Source organism: Oryzias melastigma, unplaced genomic scaffold (genome assembly GCF_002922805.2).
Source record: "Oryzias melastigma strain HK-1 unplaced genomic scaffold, ASM292280v2 sc00221, whole genome shotgun sequence".
Classification (NCBI taxonomy): domain Eukaryota; kingdom Metazoa; phylum Chordata; class Actinopteri; order Beloniformes; family Adrianichthyidae; genus Oryzias; species Oryzias melastigma.
The window spans coordinates 595,891-617,638 of record NW_023416883.1 but is presented as its reverse complement, the minus strand read 5'-3'; the positions used below and the strand labels follow the sequence as shown (position 1 = coordinate 617,638).

The following is a 21,748-nucleotide window of genomic DNA, read 5'->3' as shown; positions in this document are numbered from 1 at the left end:
GTTGAAGTGTTGTGGGTGTTAATGTGTTGTGTGCGTTGCCATCTTTATGTGTTGTGTTGTGAGCCTTCAGGGCCACCGTAAATTTTGAGTCCAGTGACTCTAAGTTCAGGTTTGAACTCTAAATTTGTTGAACCTGCTTCTTGAAACGGGCCCCAGGTGCCTGTTTCAAGAGGCAGGTTTTGTGAAAACTCTGAGTTCATGAACTAGAAATTCAGGAAAACTCTGAGTTTTTGGTTTCAGAAACGGAGATAGCTTAAACCTGTAAAAGTGGGTGAAATCAAACCCGTTTCAAGAAGTGGGTTAAGATGAACTCAGAATCAATCACTATGGCAACCGAGTCTGTGAAGCAGGTTTCCTTCAGGAAACTCAGAGTTTCTGCAGTCTCCGCCCCTTAGAGTGAAGGATGTTCAAATAGAACTTCCTCATCAACATTCTGAGAACATTCACGTTATAGACGTCACGTTTCCACCACGCAGAAACCAAAATGACACGTCTGTTCATGGAGGATCATGTAGAGAGGAGGCTGGATTAATCCAGAGGGAATGTTATTTATGTCGGGAGAGGATTCTGAGGACACAATATTATAAATAGTGAGTTTTTCCAGGGACTCACTATTTATAATACAGAGTTTTCTTTTCCTCATTTTAAACCTTTAACATTGGAAATCATTAAACCGTAAACTCCGGAGAAAAGAGTTTAAAACATCTACCGTGCTGCATGAAACATATTAAATTATTAACAGATCAAAACCATTCCTGAAGTAACAACATGACCTTCCTGACATGATTGAGTTCTTCTCCTGAACTGAGATGATTCAAATGTAGACGTACCCATTACCTGCAGATATTTTCTCTCTGTTTTACTGCAGCTGTGTTGATCTTCTTGATGAAAATGCCCTTGTAGTCACATATGCTTGTAGGAACACAACAATTTCTGTCACTGTGAAGTATGAACCCTAAAGATGTTTGTTCCCGTTGCCATGGTGATTCGTGCTGTCTTTGATCCATAGATCAGGACTTTTTATTGTTGCAACGGTCGCACCTGATTCTGGTTCCAACAACTCAGAGTAGATTGAATCAACTCTTTTCAGTTGATCTAAAACCAAAAACTCTGAGTTTTGATTCACTGAATTCTGAGTTTAGGTTTGAACTCCGAATTTGTTAAACCTGCTCCTTGAAACGGTCCCCTGGTTTAACATCCAGTATCAGAATTATGACAACAAAAACAGAATATCAGTTATTATCATGTCACTGAGAAGGATCTACCTAATGCTGATATTTAATTTGGTGATGTGTGTGTACCAGACTGAACGTCTTCATTACACTGATTACCTTAAAAGGTTGAGAAACAAATATAACGTTTAGAATTCTGTTTGTTCTGTCCAGACATTTACCATTATTGTTCAAGGGTATGTTAGTACATCCATCTATCCGTCCGGTCGTCCATCCTGTTAACGGTCATGTTAAAAGTTACAGAAGTTTGTCAACACAAACCCACAATCCGTACACTCCATTTCAAAAAGGCAAGTTAATAAAAGATAAAAATATGAATGTATATAATCCTGCTCTGCTTTATTTAACTTACATATTTTCCTTTTCCTTACCTAAATTATCATGATCCAGCTCTTCTGATCAGTCATTTGTAGTATACCAACACAGATTCCAGTCATTAAGAAATCCCCAAATAGCAATAAATCACATGACAAAGACTAAGTACATTTTGGTTTTGACAGAGTTTGAGTGCAGCTGAATAAGATGAGGTCAAGCTGTGTGCAGGTCAGAACTCTGCTCAAAATCCGGCTCACAGTTGACTTTTAGAGACAGTGGTAGATCCCAGAGTCTTTCATGTAGGTGACAACCAGAACCTTGAACCAGTCCAGTAGACCAAGTGCTATAAAAGTTTTGAATTTTGTTTTGCCGCTTAAGCATCCTGGCTTGTTTGGTCATTTCAGCATTCGCTCTGGTCAGATAGTCAGCACATCCTTTCACATTTCTCCTTCGCATCATGGGTGATGAAGGATCCAAGTTTCCTTTCGATCAAGACAGGTGGATTATAGCGATTGTTGATCAGATCGAGGTTCATGTAAACAATGATCGAGTGTCATTGCTGTGCTGGACTTTACGTCATGCAGAGGCTGTGGCAGTACAGAGAAGTCTTTGGAGTGTGAACAGGGCTGATCAGCTGCTCTCCACGAGCAAACTGGGGGGTGCTTTGTTACGGTGTGAGCTTCAGACTGCGGTCCGTGATTCCCGGGAGAACTGACTCTTTGAGCAGCTCCAGGTTGCAGAGCCCTGTCCTGAATACAGAAATGTGCAAAAAAATCACGTCAATTCTTGTGTCCAGTCGTGTTCAGACTGAATAAAGGCAGATGTTATTCCCACTTATTTAAATCGGATAAAGTTTTTCAGGCTCATGTACGCAGTTTCATTCTAATATGATCTTTGATCCGATCAAGGACATTTTGCACATGTAAACACAGCAGTTGAAGCTAGCATTAGCCTTAGGGCCAGAAGTGCTATCCTTTGCCTGAGGTTCTATCTGTAAACCAGAAATTAACACATTTTAAAACCCTTCTTGTTGTTCTACCTCGTCCATTCGTTTCTCCAGAATCTCAAACCTGTTGTCTCGTTTGTTCTGGGCTCAAAGTCTTCTGGTCTCTTCAGCTTCTTCCAAAAGTGGCGTTAGGTCAACTTTCATTACTGTTATGCATGCAGTAAGGTCTTTGAGCGCTGTTCTGATGTCTTTGTTATCACTTGTCACTTGGTTTTTATTCTGGGCCATTCTCAGCACTCTTTTTTGCAGTAATTCTGCAATGAATCAAGTTTTAAAATGCTTTAAAACCCTTGTGCAATCCTAGGCACGTTAACAGTGGGAATGGGGTCGTCTGGAACCCCCAAGACAGTGTGCTGAACTTTTTTTTTTCTTTAATCATTTTTTATCTCTACTGGTGTCCATGGCACACATGAAATCCTGTCCACTTTTGTCATGGGAGGCATAACACTTCTATGTAACGGTGGTGGAATCTGGACCCCAAAAGATAGCACAATGTTTAAGGCTGCTAGCATCAGAGAGCTCCTGTGATGCATCTGCTGCCTTTGACCCAGAACCGGAGGATCCAGATACCAGTTCATACGAGGAACACAGTAGCTATGTTTACATGGAAACAAGTAATCGGAATAAACGCATAATGTTAATGCACTGTGTATTTTCACCATATAAAGGAAAACTGCTTCCGATCCACTCTGCACTGCTGGAAAATGACAAAATCACGAGATTAAACAGACGGCTTATTTTGATCTGCAATAAAGGTTCCAGCATCATAATGTAAGAGGAGTACTAAATGTAGCAGGATAAAGAAAATACATCTTTGTTTATTTCATTTTGCTCCAATAAAGTTCAAATAGTGATTGCACTGAACAACCTCCCAACACTGTTTGAACCGAGAGGTGTGGCTTTTTCAGACCTTTACATGTTGTCTTAGCTTAAAATGCTTCAAACTTTCACAAGCCTTCAACTATAAATAAGACGAGTGGCCTCTCCATGTTAACCAGAGGTTAACCAAAGGCAAGAAAAGCCTTGTCATGTTTTCTGCTTTTTGGTTTGGAACGAAGTTTATTTGAACACATATCAAGGCAGATGCCTTATAACCAAAAGCATTGGCTCAATCATCCAATGATCAGAATCAGGTGTCCTGATCACTTGTTCTGGTCATAGCTGTATAAACTCACCTCTCAGACATACAGACTGTTTCTGCAAACATTATTGAAAGAATGCTCTGTCATAGGATGACACCTGTACAACAAATTCAGTGGAGAAAGGTCCTGAATCTTCCACAGTCAACTGTCAGCTCTATCAGAACAACATGGAAGAGTTGGGAACACCAGATGTGGTGGTCAACTTAAACGGATGGGGTCAGCGGACGCTGCAGCACATAGTGCACAGAGGTCGTAGACTTTCTGCAGTCAATTGTTACAGAGCAACCTTCATGTGACCTTCAGATCAGTCTAAGTACTCAGAGAGCTTCATGGAATGGGGTTCCATGGCGGCAGCTGCATCCAGACACATCATCAAGTACAATGTAAAGTGTGGATGCAGTGGAGTAAAGCACGCCGTCACTGGACTCTAGAGCATTGGAGACGCCTTCTCTGGAGGGAGGAGTCACACTTCTCCATCTGGAAATCTGATGGACCAGCCTGGGTTTGGAGGTTGCAGGAGAACGGGACATTTCAGACTTTATTGGTGGAGGAGGAATGATGGTGTGGGCTTGTTTTTCAGGCCCCTTAGTTCCAGTGAAAGGAACTCTGAATGTTTCAGGATACCAAAACATTCTAGACAATTCCATGCTCCCAACCTTGTAGGAACAGTTTGGAGCAGTCCGTCCTCTTCCATCATGACTGTGACCAGAGCACAAAGCCAGGTCCATACAGACATGGAGAGAGTCTGACCTGGACTGACCTGCACAGAGTCCTGACCTGAACCCCATAGAACCTTTGGAATGAATTAGAGCAGAGACTGAGACCAGACCTTCTCCACCAACATCAGTGACCTGACCAATGAGCTTCTGGAAGAATGGTCCAGAATTCCTAGAAACACTCCTCTGCCTGTGGACAGTCTTCCAGAAGAGTTGAAGCTGGAATAGCTGCTGAAGGAGGACCAGCATTGAACTCTGTGGGTTAGGAATGGGATGGACTTCAGTTTATATGAGAGTCAAGGCAGAAGTGACAATACTTTTGGTAATATAGCGTAGCATCACAACCACTGTCCTTGTAGAGTCAATCCCCCACTTTTTACACTCTTTTCAGCTCCTGCCTCCTGCACTGATTAGTGAAGTTTGGTGGGTCACCAAAGGTCTGTTAAGTGTTTTACCACTTTTGGGGTGGAGTCAGAAATAAGTTGAAGAACCGGAAATGCTTGCCACATAGCGTCATTCTGTTGTTTGTTCTTCTGGTACTGCAGGAATCTGAGCCTTAAGAATCTCACTGCAAGAGACTTTTTGTTGTTGTTTGTGCTTTTCCACTTTGCAACTAACTTTTTCATGATGATAGAAAATCTCATGTTGTTGCATATATTAGGCTTTAAAAACTTTAGCTTTTTGTGTATATTTTTTTCTCCCCAATGAACTGATGTTTTGAAGTGTTTAGCAATGAAAGGAGTTTATTCACCTCTGAGTGCATGTGAAAACTGGATCAACTTTAGCTTTTTTATTTTTGACCTCAATTCTCTTGTTGCATGACATTATATGGAAACAAAAAATGAGTGGTGCTACTTTCTGGTGCTTCAATAATTGATTTAGGTCAAACACAACATTTTACTGAGTTTTTGTAGATGCAGGTTAGAGCAAAACAAATGCACACAGAGTTCCACATGGTTATATAATAAAACCTGTTTTTCATCTTTGTTTCCTAAAACTCAGAATGTGGAAATAGACCAAACAAGTTAACATATTGATGAAACAAAACATTAATTAACAGCTGGGTACATCTTATTTTTAAGATTAATTTAGAGTTGAGATCAATGATCTCTTCTAAAAGTAAAATATGAATCTGTGCAGTACTGACCTTTGGATTTGCCTCTAAATGAGGTTAAAAACTGCACTGGGAGTCTGCAGTGGTGTGATGTCAGTAAAGATGCTGGCTGAGGGTGATTTATTACTTCTAGAAACCTAGCAGTCCTCGTCAGCATCTGCTGCTGTTTTCACCAGTCCTCTGCCATTATGTCTTTTCCCATGTTTGTTCCTGACACACACAAACATTGCAGCTGTGTTCAGTCTCTTCTCAGCACGCCAGTATTCTGTTAAAGGCTGCACTTTTGTGTTGCTGCAACTGGACTGCAGATATTCACAAGCACAATAAAACATTTTCATGACAGAAAAAGCAGGAAGAGTTGTGCTTGTTGGAGGGCGGTGTGGCTTCCATCATGGGGATGTGATCATTGCTTTGGCTCACTAAACGTACTGCTCAGCTTGTCACTTGGTTGCATAAGCACTCAGGGTTTAGTCAGTTGTGCCTCCTTGTCGCTGCGGTTACTCAGCTTTAAACCTGGTGGCACATAATGGCAGCACTGGAGGTCGGAGTGAAGGGTTGGGAGACGAAGCGAGAGAAGCGTGTGTGGCGAAACAGACTTCTTGCCATCAAGACCAAGGTGCGAGTCTACGAAGCTTGTGTCCTGAGTACTCTCCTATATGGTTCTTCCTGCTGGACCACAAACCGTCATCAGGAAAACCGCCTTAGTGCTTTCCATACTAGATCTCTAAGAGCCATTCTTGGGGTGACTTGGAAAGATAAAATAACCAATAAAGAACTCTTCAATATTACTGGCTCTAAACCCTTATCAACCCTTCTGAGACTTACCCGTCTAAGATGGGTGGGACATGTTCACAGGATGCCCGAAAGCCGCCTTCCTCGCTGCATTCTACACAGTGTCCTGAAAGATGGTAAACGACCAATTGGACGACCCCGCTTGCGGTATAAAGATGTCATCAAAAGAGACTTGAAGGACTTCCAAATAGATCCTACCACCTGGACTGCTTCTTCCCATGACAGAGGAAGTTGGAAAAGCTCTCTGAAAAAAGGAGCTCAAGCCGACACAGTAGCCCACCTCAACAGACTTAAAAGACGGCGCCTACATGATAATGATAATGATGAGCAAGCCCTCAACTAGCATAGTCAGACATGACTGATACCTGCCGAGATTCGAGATTTGCATGCAGACAGTGGTGTTTAGCTGTTAGCCTTCACTTCTGTCCTCAGCCTCAAACACACCAGGTTGTAGTTTGAATCATCACAGATGCTTTACCTTTGTAGTCTCTTAGTGTCACATGTGGATCTCATTTGACTGATTTTAGTGCTCTAAAACAGGAGCAGAACTTCTCACACAAACTAACCAGGCATGAGCTTGATTTTCTTTCTTTGTCCACTGCAGACGACACATTTTAACTAATCCTTTCTTCCTGAATCAGCCCTGCAGTCTGCCGTTGTGGTACTTTCAGGTAAAAAGAACAAAAAATAGACTAAAAGCAACGTCTCAGACTGAAGAAGTACCTTCTCATCTCAATTTGAGATGCTGATAAGAACATTTTTTTCTTTAAGACACTTTTTTTTTTTTTTCTAACTCGTCATATCCAACAGCTGAGTTAACAGATCAGAAAGCCTGTAGTTGGACAGATGTGACAATTGGGATTATGAATCTTCTGACACATGAGGTGTTTAATTGTATAAACCCCTTTTGTATCTGAGGCTAAACTTTATTATTATGGATTATTTTTGTATACATATCTTTTTTGACCATATGGAAAAAAAGTCGAGAGTGGGATATTAGAGTATAAAAGAAAGGGGAGAGAGAAAAGAAAAAAGGCTTAAGGAAGTTGGAGGATGAATAACAAGTAGGAGGGGGCAGAATCACAAAGCAACAAGTTTGTCATCATCTCACGGGGAGATGTTGGTCAAGAGGGCAGGATTGCCCGGCGGGCGTTTTCTCTCCGCGGCTCCATGGCGGGTGTTGGGGGGTCCTGGCTGCAGCTGCTGCCCTGGCGGGGGGTCTTGGCGTGGGGATGGCCGGGCGCTCTCCCCCTGAGTACATTCCATCACCATCCACCTCAGTGAAACATAAACACTCACCTGAGCACAGGTGTCAGCTCACCTTAGCACTAACCGTTTGTGTGACAGAATGAAAGTCTTTATCTGAATGGGTTTGTATGATGGAGCGTGTGAGCTGCTGTAACAGTTGAATTTAGTACATTATGTTTAGTTTAAATGTGGAGACTTTTTTGGCCAACAAGTGTGTGTGTAACTATAGAGTGTGTGTGTAGACAGGCCCCGCCCATTCTAGTTTGTCACTTAGTCCTGGTTATTTTATGATGTTGCTTCCCTCTGTTGTCATCATCTTTCTCTTTTCCCTACCACCCTTCCTTTTTTCCGTCCGGTCAGAGAACAAAGAAAAATAAATAATAATAATCAATATAAATAAATAAAATAAAATAAAACATAATCAATATAAATAAAGTTTAGGATTAAATACAACAGGGGTTTATACTCAATAAATCCCTGTTGTGACAGTAAAATCTGCCCAACACAAGAAGCTCTCAGCCCACATCTGTTGGCTCAGCTGTTGGACAGGACAAGTTAAAAATTTTTTTTCCATATATACCGGTTGGCTTCAAATATCTTTACACACACATGTACACATTAAAACTACAGTTCACACACACACACACACTTATGCATATATATACACACATGTATGGCATTTCATTCTGTCACGTGCACTATTAGTGCAAAGGTGAGCTGACTGCGCTCAGGCGAGTTTTGTATTCTGCTGGGGTGGATGACGGAATGTAGAAAGAGAGAGTGTCTGTTCACCCCCACACCAAGACCCTCACTGAAGCAGCAGTGGAAGCCTTCATGTCAACTTCAAACCAAAACAAAAATAGCACACCCCTTTAGAGAAGCACAGCAGGAAGGCTGCTTCACAGGTAGAAGACTTCTAATCAGATTGATGGAGACAAACCTTGCACTGACCGAGTTCTTTGTTGAATGTGTCAAAGAAGTTCAGTTGTCCAAAAGTATAGTTATATAATGAGTTAAGTTGCTGTTTATTGCAGATGTTCCAGGATTTGCAGGGTGTGGGTCAGGACTTGGCAGGTCAGGACTTGGCATGTTAAGACTTGGCAGGTTAGGGAGGGGCAGGTCAGGACTTGGCAGGTTAAGACTTGGCAGGTTAGGACTGGGCAGGTCAGGACTTGGCAGGTTAGGACTTGGCAGGTCAGGGAGGGGCAGGTCGAGACTTGGCAGGTTAGAACTGGGCAGGTCAGGACTTGGCAGGTTAAGACTTGGCAGGTTAGGGAGGGGCAGGTCAGGACTTGGCAGGGTAAGACTTGGCAGGTTAGGACTGGGCAGGTCAGGACTTGGCAGGTTAGGGAGGGGCAGGTCAGGACTTGGCAGGCTAGGACTGGGCAGGTCAGGACTTGGCAGGTTAGGACTGGGCAGGTCAGGCCGCTCGGCAAAGAGGAGGGAAAAAAAGACAGCATTCAATAAGAATCATCTGACGGCAGCAGGGGACGGATGTGCTGGAGTGTAACGGGTTTGTGGGCTCACAGCCCCTCCCCTCGGCGTGCAGCATTTAGAGTGATTTAAGGCTTCACTGCAGATAATTAACATTTTCAGTGACGATTGCGCTGCAGATTATGTGTTTAACAAAAAAAGGGTTATCAGAGCTGACCTTGAAAATAATAAAAACACTAAAGAATTTGCTGGTTTGAAGGTTTTTTCTTGACAGACATATCATCAGTTTGTTTGAAAGCAGTCCACGTGTTTTAAATGTTTTTAAACCCTGATCTTTGTTTGTATGATCTACTTAGTTAAATTCTTTGTCCACACCATCATGAAAGCACCAGCAGACAAACCTTTATCATTTCTCAAACTATTTCCTTGAATATGTTGTTTCTAAATGATACAGAAAAATGGCTGTAAGGTTACCCTACCAACGATAAACACTTCAATTAGCCACAAATCCTTGAATTCTGACTGAAATGAACAATTTTCATGCACAGACCTTTAAGTTTTCATTAATGCCCATTCATGTGTGGGTTAGTACAGAAGGGTTATTAGTCATGTTAGGTCATGTTAGCTTTGTAGCTCATCAGCTCCTTAACAACATGAAACCAAGTTTGCTTTGTAGACTTTTGGAACAGATCCCCAGCACCAGCTGCAATGTCAATGAAAGAAATGCCTTAAAACATTAAGTTGTTTGTAATGTTGTTTGTACAAATGGTTATTGTGCTTAAATATTAAACCGTGAGCTTCTTCTCGTTTCTGTGCAGCTGCATCACATGATACCTCCCAGTCCCTACTTTTCTCCATTACTCCGCTGACGAAAGCTGCTGCCAACATGAGTTCCTCTCCGCTGGGTTCCCGAGCCAACATGGACATCCTGGATGAGCTGCAGCTGATTGCTGCCCAGAATCTTGAGAGGCTGGAAGTGAATAAGTACTACGAGGTGATCAGAGAGCTGGGCAAGGGCACATACGGAAAAGTGGACCTGGTCATCCACAAGATTCGAGGTGAGGGCCTCATGCCTGCAACCAAGCCTTCATTTGTTTGTTGTTCAAAGCAGTAAACATTTCTTTTCCAGAATCCTAAAGGTATTTGATCCCAGCCTCTTCATGTGCATATGGGTCAGAAGTTCAACTTTAATCTTTGAAAAGAAGCCATTTTGAAGATTCCCTAAAAACTTGACAGTAGCTGCGGTCACTCAACATCCATAATGCAGATCGTATGCTTTTATCTGGGCATTCATTTGGGTTTCAGAACAATCAAAAATAATACTGAATACTGAACATTCCAATGCACAAAGAATCTGATCTGTAAATCTGAGGTCGCAGACAGTGGCGAATGGATTAGGACCTGTGGGGCTGTGACCATCCAACTATTTCCTCATGCTGTTGCATGGTGCTTGAGTTTAAACTCTTCAGGTGACAAAGCTGTCCTCTGGTTGAACGGCTCTCACGTGAGGTATGCATATGAATTTGAAAAACTCTTTAGAGACTGGACTGGTGTTGAAGTGCAAAACTAATATTCTTTCAATAAATGTATGTATATTTCGTTATATCTGCAGAAGTTTTCACATTGCTCTGTTACATAGTTGATCTCTTAAAAAACTTTTCAATGGCTGCTTCTTTTTTTAAAGTTTTTTCTTTATAAAATACCAAAGTTTGCTTAAAGCAGGACCCGCATTTTTCAAAAAGAAAATCTCTGTTGTTTTGTCCTTAAAGGTACAAAAATGGCTTTGAAGTTTCTAAAAAAGAAGACGACAAAGTTAAAGTCTTTTCTGCGGGAATACAGCATCTCCCTCTACATGTCACCCTGCCCCTTCATCATAAACATGTTTGGCATCGCCTTCGAGACAGATGAGTACTACGTGTTTGCACAGGAGTACGCGCTGGCAGGAGACCTCTTTGATATCATCCCACCACAGGTACACATTCTTTAGCTGTAACTGACCTCATGACTAACACCCATGATGCATCCTGCTTAACTCTTAATATTCTGTTCATGATGTGGTGTGACTCTCATGGAAACTCAGAGGGATGCAAACTGTTTCCTGTAGTGGAGAAAAGGCCTTTTTGTCCTGTAGCTCCTCTTCTCTCTGTTCTTCAGGTTGGTCTACCTGAGGCCATAGCAAAGCGCTGTGTACACCAAGTAGCCATTGCCCTGGATTATCTTCACTGCAGGAAGCTGGTCCACAGGGACATTAAGCCGGAAAATGTCCTCATTTTTGATAGAGAGTGCAGAAAAGTGAAGCTGTCTGATTTTGGAATGACCCGTCGAGCCGGCTCACCTGTGAAAAGAGTGAGTATATTTGAAGTTTGCTGCTCCTCAGTGTCTGCTCTCTCCCTCGGTTGTAACCAGTTGAGTTTCTCTCTAGGTGAGTGGCACTATCCCCTACACAGCCCCCGAGCTTTGTGATGCTTCCCGCCATGAGGGCTTTTGTGTAGACTACAGCACTGATGTGTGGGCTTTTGGGGTGCTGCTGTTCTGTATGCTGACTGGGAACTTCCCGTGGGAGAAGGCCATGCCATCTGACACCTTTTACCAGGAGTTCATCCGCTGGCAGAGAAGAAGGACGAGTGCTGTGCCCTCCCAGTGGAGGCGCTTCACCGAGCAGGCGCTCCGCATGTTCCGCCGCCTGCTGTCCGTGGAGCAGGACCGCCGCTGCTCTGTCAAAGAAGTCTTTAGCTACTTTAGTCACTCCTGGATGCTGGATGCAGAAAATGACAACAACAATTGCAGCACAGGAAGTGGAGGAGGAGGAGAGAGGATTGATGGAGGGAAAAGAGAAATTGGAGGGAGTGTGCAAGGGGAGGTGGAAGGTACCAACTCTGCATCGTCATCAGGTGAAGAAGATGAGGAGCTGCTGGTTGAAAGGATGAAGCAGCAGACTCTGTCATCCCATTCTCCCATGGCAGTGGAGAGGGGAAGTGGTGGCGCCACCAAAGGAGGGATGAAGGAATCCGTCCATCACTTTGTGTCTGTTTCCACCACCAGCTCCGTGTCGTCCACCAACAGTTATGAGCGCATCCCGCGGGAGACCGGCTCGCCGGGGGGCCGGATGCTGGTGGCAACACCCATTGAAATTTGTGTCTGAGGTGGCCAGGAGCTTGCACTTTAATACCTCCCCTTCAGTTAGGTAGCTGTGCATGCGTTGAAAAGAAGACTCAAGTTTCTTTAAGCTCATTTTGACCAGAGCATCTTTGCTGGAAGCACACATTTCCTGTAAGGAAAGGTCGTTTACACTGAAAACTTAGCGATGTCTGTGTTAAAATACCTTACTGTTAAAAAAAAAAAAAAAAAAAAAAAAAAAAAAAAAAAAATAGAACTCTCTGTGTTAGAAATCCAGTCACCAAAAATGTCCAAAAAGAAAAACCAAATAGTGTTTCTTTAAGCAATACTTCCAGCAAAAAACATCATAAACCTAATGAATAAGAAGAAAGAGGATGTCCCATCAAGGGAGCCGAGATACAAAGGATTTGTATTTTTGACTCAAAGGAGGAGGAATCAGCTGTTTGACAGAGTAACATAAAAACATTCATGCCTGGATCTGTGTTCTTTAAGTATGACTCAAAAAGATTTCAGTTTTGGTTATTTTTCTAAATCTAAATCTTTTTTATGAGGCACCATTCTGTTTTCCATCTGAAAGAGTGTTGAGTCGTTCAGTCGACTGTTCTGCTGTGCTTGGCTTCAGTTTAAACATTTTTTCAGAGGTGGGCAAAAACTAGGGATGTCCCGATCCGATCACGTGATCGGAAATCGGGCCCGATCTCATGTTCGAGGACTCGATTGGAAATCGGACTCCTTTGTCCGATCAGGATTGGATATTTCATTAATTCTCATTAAGATCAGAGCTTTATATTTCATCTTATCATTCCGGATAAATACTTCACTAGTAGTCTGCATGTCATGAAAAGATCACAAAATGTCATCACCAGAAAACGCAGCAGAAAACGGCAGCAGCTCAAGCAGAAGGCTAACGTAAACAAGGCTAGCTAGAAAGCTAACTTCCGGGATCAATAACTCTTTTAAACTGACAGCAAGTGTCTCTATTGGTTTGTCATAACACAAACAACAACCTCTAAAGGTATTCCAACAGAAAAAGACAGTATTTGTTTCTTTTTAATGTGAAGCTCTTCATGCTGCAGACAGATGGCTACACAGCAGCTGTTATCTGCTACATGCTAGCGCCGTGATATAACTCCTTAGGACCCCAGCTGTCCTTTGATATGCCTGTTTGATTTATCTGACAGAGAAATAACAGTTAAGAAAATTAACTACTGTGGTAATAAAACTGAAAATGTGATGTCTTAAGAACTTAAAAAATAAGCAAATAATCTTAAAAATAACTAAATAAATAAAATTAATACATTAAAACTAGAGCTGTCAGGCGATTACAATTTTTAATCGCGATTAATCGCATTTTGTCTGGAGTTAACTCGCGATTAATCGCAAATTTACATGTGGCCTTTTTTTAAGGAAAAAAATGTGTGGTTCGTGGAATTTAGCAGTTCTACATTAATTATGAAAACAAGAATAGTAAAATTAATAGTTTTCATCAGAAATACTTTATTTTGTAACATTGCATTGAGATAAACTTTCTTAACAATAAAAGGCTGTAACATAAAATGCCTAACAAAAGCCCAAGTGCAAGTGAAGGACATTTTAAATTCAAAACTTCAATCAACGTTCAGTAAAATAAAATAAAAAACATCAAAAATAAAATTTCCATAACACTTTAATGTTCATTTTTTGTCAGGACCAAATCTTTTCCTCCTCTGCTGAACTACAGTAATAAATGAAATAGAGATAGTGAGAGAGAGGCTTTCCCTCCGTGTGTGCTTTGCTCCTGTTGTTGCTGCTGTCAGTGTAACTACCGCTCCTCCTCTGCTCAGCGCAACACTCACGGCACAAACACATATTGACCAATCACGTGCGACATGCAAAGAAAAAAAGGGAGTGAGAGAGAAAAGACACGGCTTCCGGCTCCCAGCGAGGAGCCGGCTCCCGTAGTTCACTTCAAAGAGCCGGTTCAAAGGGCCGTTTCGTTCGCGACCGACCCATCACTAGTGGTACTGGACGCGAACCGGAGCCGGGTTAGGGTGCAGGAGCTCTCCAGGTCCTAGCGCCGGCCGGTTTTAGCTCGCAGCTCGGTGTTTGGAGACCCGCCCGTGATCTAGTGAGAGCAGCCTGTGAGTTAAAGGGGGGACGCCCGCGCGCGCGGTATGGAAAGGCACGTATGAGAAAGTCCGCGATTAATGCGTCAAAAAAATTGTCGGCGTCAAGCACATGTCAGATTAATGCGTTTTTAACGCGACAAATCTGACAGCCCTAATTAAAACTAATAATGATATCAGCTATTCATGAACACTCATCAAATTTTATGCTAAAACAAAGTCGTAATTTATTTTTAAGAATTTTAAATGAGAACAGGAATCACATTTGGTCAAAAATGTTCAATAGCTCTAAAGATGTTAAAGCTAAAGTCACTAAACTTTCTCACATGACTAATTATCACTTATATAAGAAGAAAATAGTATTTTCTTTCCTAGTTTATATTTGCTGTATTTTTTAATTGTTTATTAAAGCTACTTAAGTGTTCTATTAAGTTTTTAATGATAAAAGAAGGTTAATGAAATATAAATAAGGGACAACACTAATCTGTTTCTTCATGTTTTAAATGTCTTATAAAAGGATCGGATCGGGACTCGGTATCGGCAGATACACAAAATCAAATGACTCGGAATCGGATCGGGCCCAAAAAAACCTGATCGGGACATCCCTAGTAAAAACCTTTACTTAGTTACAAGTGCAGAAGTGTCACAACGCTAAACTTTTTATCTTTTACTATGGTCAATTTATCATGATAAACTGGTACTTGTACTCTCTGAAAGTACTGCAAATGTCCAAATAATTTTTACTGGTGTGTTTGTAATATTCAAACCATACAGTTTAGGGATGAGTGATAGTACTGAGATTGTGTATTTGCATCACCCAGTGTTACAATTTTGTATCTATACTGTTGGTCTGACTATGATAGAACAAAGAGTTCACAGTCTGGAATCCATCCCAGAGACGGACCACAAACCTGCTGACCTAAAACAGAAGTCTGCATTCCTTTAAAACAGAAAATTCCTCGTCTTGAAGAACGCAAAGCCATTTTGGTCATTTTAAACATGTGTCCTTTTGGAAACTGCAATATCTTCAAACTGTTGCTCAGAACTCAAGCTGTTTATTTCGACTCTTTTCTTTGACTACTTTTTACTTCTACTTAATTTGGATTCCTTTATGGTCATGTTCATATGAATAAGTGCAGTGTTTGAAAGCCCACCTCTGCATTTGTTCAAAAAAAGTGTTGGGATTCAGACAGAAGCAATCTGATAAGGAAGCCTCTTTTTACTTACTCCTGAACTTATTTGCAATGCTTCTCTTTGGGTTTTTCCTGATTTTGCTTTAGTTTTACAAATGTGTTTTTCCCTAAGATTCAGTAAAAATATTTGCCTGAAAACAACAAAAAATATTAATTCTTGAGAAAATCAAAAAAGAAATACCAACCTTTCTAAACTGCATGATTGTCAACTCACAAATAGATTCATGAAAACTAGGAAAATAACTGGAAAAAAACATGTAAAATGTTGTGATGTGAATATTTTGTAGTAGCACAGTTTCTATCTGCTCTTGCATTCTGTCCAAACCTGTGTTAGGATCTCTTAAGGCACACTAGGGCTAAAAACAAATCTAAAAAAAAGTCTCTCTCTGTGTAATGTGTGTTCATGTTGTGTAACTATCTCACACACTTTGTGGACTAAAAATGAAGCATGAGAACAATGGGTCTTGGCTTGAATTGCATATTTTAAATGTACTTTTGTTTTTTCAAAGGCCTTTAATGAGTTTGGTAGGATTGGGTGTTCTTCAAGGAGCAAAATAATGGATTCTGCTTTTTTCAACTCTTTTTGAAGATCAGAAAAAGATTTTTGTCTCCTTTTGTTTTGCAGACATGAGGCTGCATGATCTAAAAAGTCTCTGCTGGTAAAACCAAACTTGCACCAGGTGTCTCCTGCCACAAGCTGTAGAACTGATGTAGATACAAGTCTAGCTGCAAACATGTTTTTTGTGAGCCAGGAGCCTGAGTGTCCTTACATTCTGCATTTTCATTCAGCATCTGAAGTGGTGATACAGATGGTAGCTCATGACAATCTCTGACCTCACTGGCAGCCTCGGGACTCCGAACAAAGGACAGTCTTGGTACGGGCTTGCCTGTGCTGGTGGCTGCTCTCCTGTCAGTCAGTTCCAAGCAGCAAGTGGATCCTGGGTGTTCAGAGAGAGGCAGACAACGTTCGTGCAGTCCTCCTGATTCATCAACATGTTGAGCTGTGGCCTCAAAGCTTGACAGTCTTAGAAACAGATTGGGCTGGAAAAAGCAGCGACATCAGACAGAAATCTAGCAAAGTTCACTGGAGCAAAGTCGGAGTCTTAAAGGTCTTGTGCAGTGGCAAATTTTTTTTTTAAATTTAGAAAGTCAATGGAACTTGGAAAACGAATCTGATAAAAATATTCACTTAAAATGATCCAGCGCGATTTTATTGATCATTTTATGGTCGCGCACAGCTTTAAATTTGGGCGATAGGTGGTGATGGGCGGGGGCTGCGCGTGACGTCTCTTCAGGGATCCCAGAGTGTAAACAACAATGGCGGAGGGTTTGAGAAGCGACGTAGACCACGATTTAGCGGATATTTCTTTGGATGAAGGTGATGAGCCTTCATCAAACACAGGAATTTTAACGACACAGGGTTCGGAGGGTGTACAGCCCTACCAGTTTGAACCGGAGGTTTCCTCATCTGAGGATACAGGGGCTTGGGATGACGATGGTGAAAGCTCATACAGCGATGGCGCCAAGAAGACGATCAAACTTGACTATTTAGAGGAATTAAAAGTCGTAACTTTAAAAGTCGTAGCAGGTTTCCCCCCCCCCCCGTCCGAGTGTCTGCTGCTGCTGCGGCGACGGGTGGGCTCGCTCCCCCGCCGCCCTCTCGGCCTCCCTCGCGCAACCAACCCCCGCGCGAGTTCTCTTTCCAGACGGCCGGCGGGGTCCTCCTGCGCCCCGCGCGGAGGCCACCCCTGCCGGCCTCACGGCCCCGGGAGGGAGTAAAAACCCTTCGTGCGGGCTCGGCTGCCGGACGACTGTCCGGCGAACCCACGGCGCCCCTCATGCCCGGCCTGGGGCCTCGGAACCACAAACCCCCCTCAGCGCGGCGGCCTCACCCTGGCCGTCCGGAGCGCGCCCGCCAGGTGCCTGTACACCCCCCGCGTTCCTCCTCCGGAGGGCCGGGGAGGGCTCAAAGCCTCCCCCTGACCGGGGAGCGCCCCTCTCCTTTATTGAAACGGTAAATTCATGAAGAGAGACCCCCTTCTTCGGCACATTACTGCACCCAAATACCACACTCCTATTCACCATTATCCCGTTCGAATCCCCAAATCCACTGCAGTCCAAATTCTATTATGTTAAGTAATTCCATGCCCAGAAAGTCATCACAACACTAGTGGATCTAGCTGTATGTTCCTGTACTGACGTCACACGACCTATGACCTACTTATCGGTGGCTGCAGAAAATCTGAGCGACCGCGCGATCTTTGAACGCTTGAAGAGAGGGCACGGGCCGCGGGTGACAAAATAATTATACGGGGGTTCATCTGTGACAAATACTAATGGTTTATTGCAGTTTAAGAAAAATCACGATTTTCACTGCACGAGGCATTTAAGCTTCCAAAAGTTTGAAAGGAAAATGTTGAAATAAAAAAAAAAACGATTTTACATGAATTAGAACCTTTAAGTTTAACTTCTGTCTAGTTTGACAGTACTCAAGTTAAAGTCTCCTGTCTGTTCTAGTCAAAAATCAACATTTCCTTTTCTGATGTGTCTCACAGTGAAGTGTGCATCCTCTGCACAAAGTCTATTGATGCAGCTAAAACTCAGACACTCTCCGCATGCCCTTTAAAGAATAACCAAACAGGACAGTTGCCCACAGCTGAAATGTGAAAATCTAGTCAGAGGGGTGGGGCTTGGGGGCAGGACTGTTATGATTACTGGAGCTGCAGATCATGACGTGGGACTTAAATGGTTTTGACCAATCACAAAATTCAACTGTAATACCTTGTTTCAACCTGTAGGGGGCAGCACAAAGACGGGTTTTGACCATTATTTTTGGAATTATGCACATTTATTTAAAATTGTCAAAAATGTGTCAAGGTCCAATAGACCATACTTTTAAAGGCCCAGTTATAGAGGTAAAAAAAAGTTGATTTAGGGTTTGGTTACCCTTCAAAGTGCTTACAAACATATTTAGAGGCCTAAATGAATACAGACTGCAATCATTTGAAATTGTGAACTATTTACAGTCACTGTTGACTTGCTAATTAGAAAAGAAAAAACAACGGTAGACAGAAAAACACAGCTAGTACTTTCTACTGTCTTTATTTTCTCCCAATGTGTGTATTCTCTATTCAAGTCTCAAGTAAAAATTAGTCTATAAAGCTGGCACAAAATATGAAGTGAAATTATAATGCATAAACATAAAAGTAACACAACAATTTTTATTGTTAATTTCTTACAAACTTATGTTAGCAGGATATTTTCTATCACTCAAAGGTTTCATGTGTGTGAGGACCATGTGGTTGTGGAGGTTAGAAGCAAAGCTGAGTATGTGGGTGTTAGAGAGAGCTGCTTCCTCCAGCTGAGGGGTTGAACACCTTACCAGAAGTTCTTTAAGGCAGAGTGATGGTCTGATGCTCTTCCAAGACTGGAGCTTTTGCCTCTGCAGTTGCTCACGCTGCGTGCTGGTTGGACTGTGGACACCTACCAGCTGTCTTTGGGCCCCACAAGGCAGCCAGACGATTGGATTCCTTTTTCAGTTTGACCACATCCCTGATTCCAGCAATCACTGCTGGGTTTGTGGATTCCTGTCACAAAAATCCCCAGAGAGCAGCCACCAAGCTCCAGACTGGCGCCTCAGGAATGTGAGTCCAGACAGCATAGCTCCTGTGATCACTCCAGATGTCAAGCCTCTGCAACACTTTAGGGGGGCAGTTTACGGTTTCCCCCAAGCAGCACCCGTGAGCAGCAGGAGTCTGGCCTGAGATGTGGAGGGCTGCTGTGATAGAGGCAACTTCAAGCTGGTGTTCAGCATAACCAAGTTACCCCGAAGTGGAGGTGCAGAGAAGCATCTCAATCACTGGAACAATAAAAGAGGCCAGCCTCTTAACAGTTTTGGACTGAACTGTTCTCTAAGACGTTTTCCCTCCTCCTTAAAGCAGCTTTATCAGAGACTACCTGCAGAAGTTGGAAGTATAGAGGATGGACCCAGCAGTCCTGACTCTCCCCTGATGAACATTAGTGCAGTGGGGCCTCTAGGGATTTTGGGCCCCATGAAAATAATTTTTATAGGACCCCTAACACAACAGCAAATTTGCAGTAGGGGCTTTATGTCAAATGGAAAAAAAACATCTAATTGACAACATGTTTTGTATCTTCAGACTTAAAACTAAGCAAGAATCAATGACAGAGTGACTGATAAGCAGAGATTTAGGGAATGAATGAAACCCACAAAATCAACTGTAGACTTCAGCTTTTCAAAATGTGACAAAAGAGAAGACAGGGTTTCCATGGAAAGATGCTTGACTGTAAAGAAGCACATAAACAAAAAAAAGGGTGAATAAGTTGTGATTTCGGCACTCTTTCTCTGTTTTTATGCTGTTGCACAAACAGATTCTCCTGTAATCTACTGCTGACTCCAACCCTGTCGAGTTTCCTTCATGTAAGTCTAGTCCTGCAGTCGGTTATACTGGATGAGGTTTTCGTGTACCTAGAGTACAATGAAGTGAAATATGGAATGGTTATTTTCCAGGTATTGTCAGAACTTTACAGGGTTTTTATTTAAAATCATTTACAGTAATGACTGCTGTGGAGTTGAAATCCCTGCTGGAACTTGTGATGATAAATCAGTCATCGCCGCGGTTCTGTAGGAAGTCACTACAGTGTACCCGGACGATCATTTGCTGCTCTAAATGACAGCCTGTTGGTTCCTTAAGCATGATGGTGGATAATTAGGTTTTCAGACTCATGTCCCACAGAACAAGTCCAAGAATGACACCCTCTTGATTCTGCAGTGATTGATCTATGTTCTCACGTGCTGAAGGGTTCATGAAGCGTTCATCTTCAGAGTCAGTGTCTGCTGCGCCTCACCTCATGCGTTGTTTGATGTGTTGTTGAGGATTTCTTGTCTTTTTGTCAGGTGTCACATTTCATCCATGGTTTCTGTGGAGTTTCAGTACATAGATGACAACAGAACTAGAACTAGTGTCCAGCTTTGCCTTTGCAATCCAGTAGTCTTCCTGTACGCAATCAATAAAAGAGGATCCATGTCAGAGTGATATTTGTGTCTTTTCTCTCAGACAACAGCTGTTCCTTCAATTGACCTGTTTCATTTCATCATATATTCATATCTGCTCTTTGCATAACACAGGCCACACGAAGGAGGAAAGTGTAGAAAAAGCAATATGGAAGTGAAAAATCTTCTTTTAATGTTAACATTTGAAAGTGTGTTTTCTGTTTCCTTTCCTTTCAATAAAGCACAGCTTCCTGCTTTCCCAGCATTTTTAAAATACTTACACAGGATTGAAAAAACAATCCCACCGAGGTTAGATAAGAATTTGTCTGGCACTCAGCAGTTTCATTTATATGACCATCCAGGATTTTTCCCTTTAAAATGTTTCCTTAGACAGTTGCCTGAACTTTTAAACTGAGATGCAACATTTTAAGATCTATCTTCCACGTAGTGACTGCAGACATGGGATTAGAGTAAAATGATCTGCTGGAGGTTGAGATTAGACGAGACAGTTTAGGATTTAAGATTAAAACTGCTATTCGGATGAAATTGTAATGAATTGAAAGTAGATTAACTTGTGCTATCCTAGGCACATTAAGGTTGGGAGTGAGGTTTTATGGAACCCATAAGACAGAAAGCTGAAAGGATTCTATGCAGCTTCTTTGGAGACTATTTTGGCAAAATTGATGATGTAGACTAAAAGCAATGCAGACATGAAACGGAACAACAAAGAAAATGTTTAATTCACAAGACCTCCGGAGAGGTGATGAGACAGCACAAAAGTGGCACACAGAGACACGAGGAGTTTTCAGTTCCTGTGTAACGCTAAACTCAAACACCCCTGCACCATCAGACGCTGGAAACGAGGCTGGAATGTCAGCAAAGAAAGAAAACCAACCCTGCTACAAAAACAGAAACACTCTCAAGTATGGCAGCATGAAAAATACCAGCCCTGAGAACAGCACACAACATTTTTAAACATTTCATAAAGATTTGAAAGAATAACGTCATAAAAGTTGTTGTAGTTGAACGTTAATGGAGGGATGGCACAGACAAAACAGCCACAGTGTGTTCAGGGTGAGACTGCAGTCCCTGGAGGCCATGAGTCCTACAGCCAGTGTCTGCCTGAGCCCCCTGAGCCTTCAGTCCCCCGACTCTTCAGCCCCTCGACCCTTCAGCCCTGTGAGCCTTCAGCCCCCTGAACCTTCAGCCCCCCGACCCTTCAGCCCTGTGACCCTTCAGCCCTGTGAGCCTGCAGCCCCACGAATCTTCAGCCCCCCGACCCTTCAGCCCTGTGACCCTTCAGCCCTGTGAGCCTGCAGC

General features: G+C 42.5%; 1 protein-coding gene across 1 annotated transcript in view; it reads left to right on the top strand.

Annotated features, from left to right (window-relative positions):
* The window catches only part of bsk146 (brain specific kinase 146), a 21,478-nt gene extending 9,103 nt beyond the window's left edge, over positions 1-12,375 (top strand). Inside the window, exons 2-5 of the mRNA XM_024261523.2 lie at positions 9,818-10,057; positions 10,769-10,971; positions 11,154-11,345; positions 11,422-12,375. Of these exons, the coding sequence (XP_024117291.1) occupies positions 9,886-10,057; positions 10,769-10,971; positions 11,154-11,345; positions 11,422-12,141 (1,287 nt within the window). The 5' untranslated portion in view covers positions 9,818-9,885 and the 3' untranslated portion in view covers positions 12,142-12,375. The remainder of the gene's footprint in view (positions 1-9,817; positions 10,058-10,768; positions 10,972-11,153; positions 11,346-11,421) is intronic.
* The last annotated feature ends 9,373 nt before the right edge of the window (positions 12,376-21,748 follow it).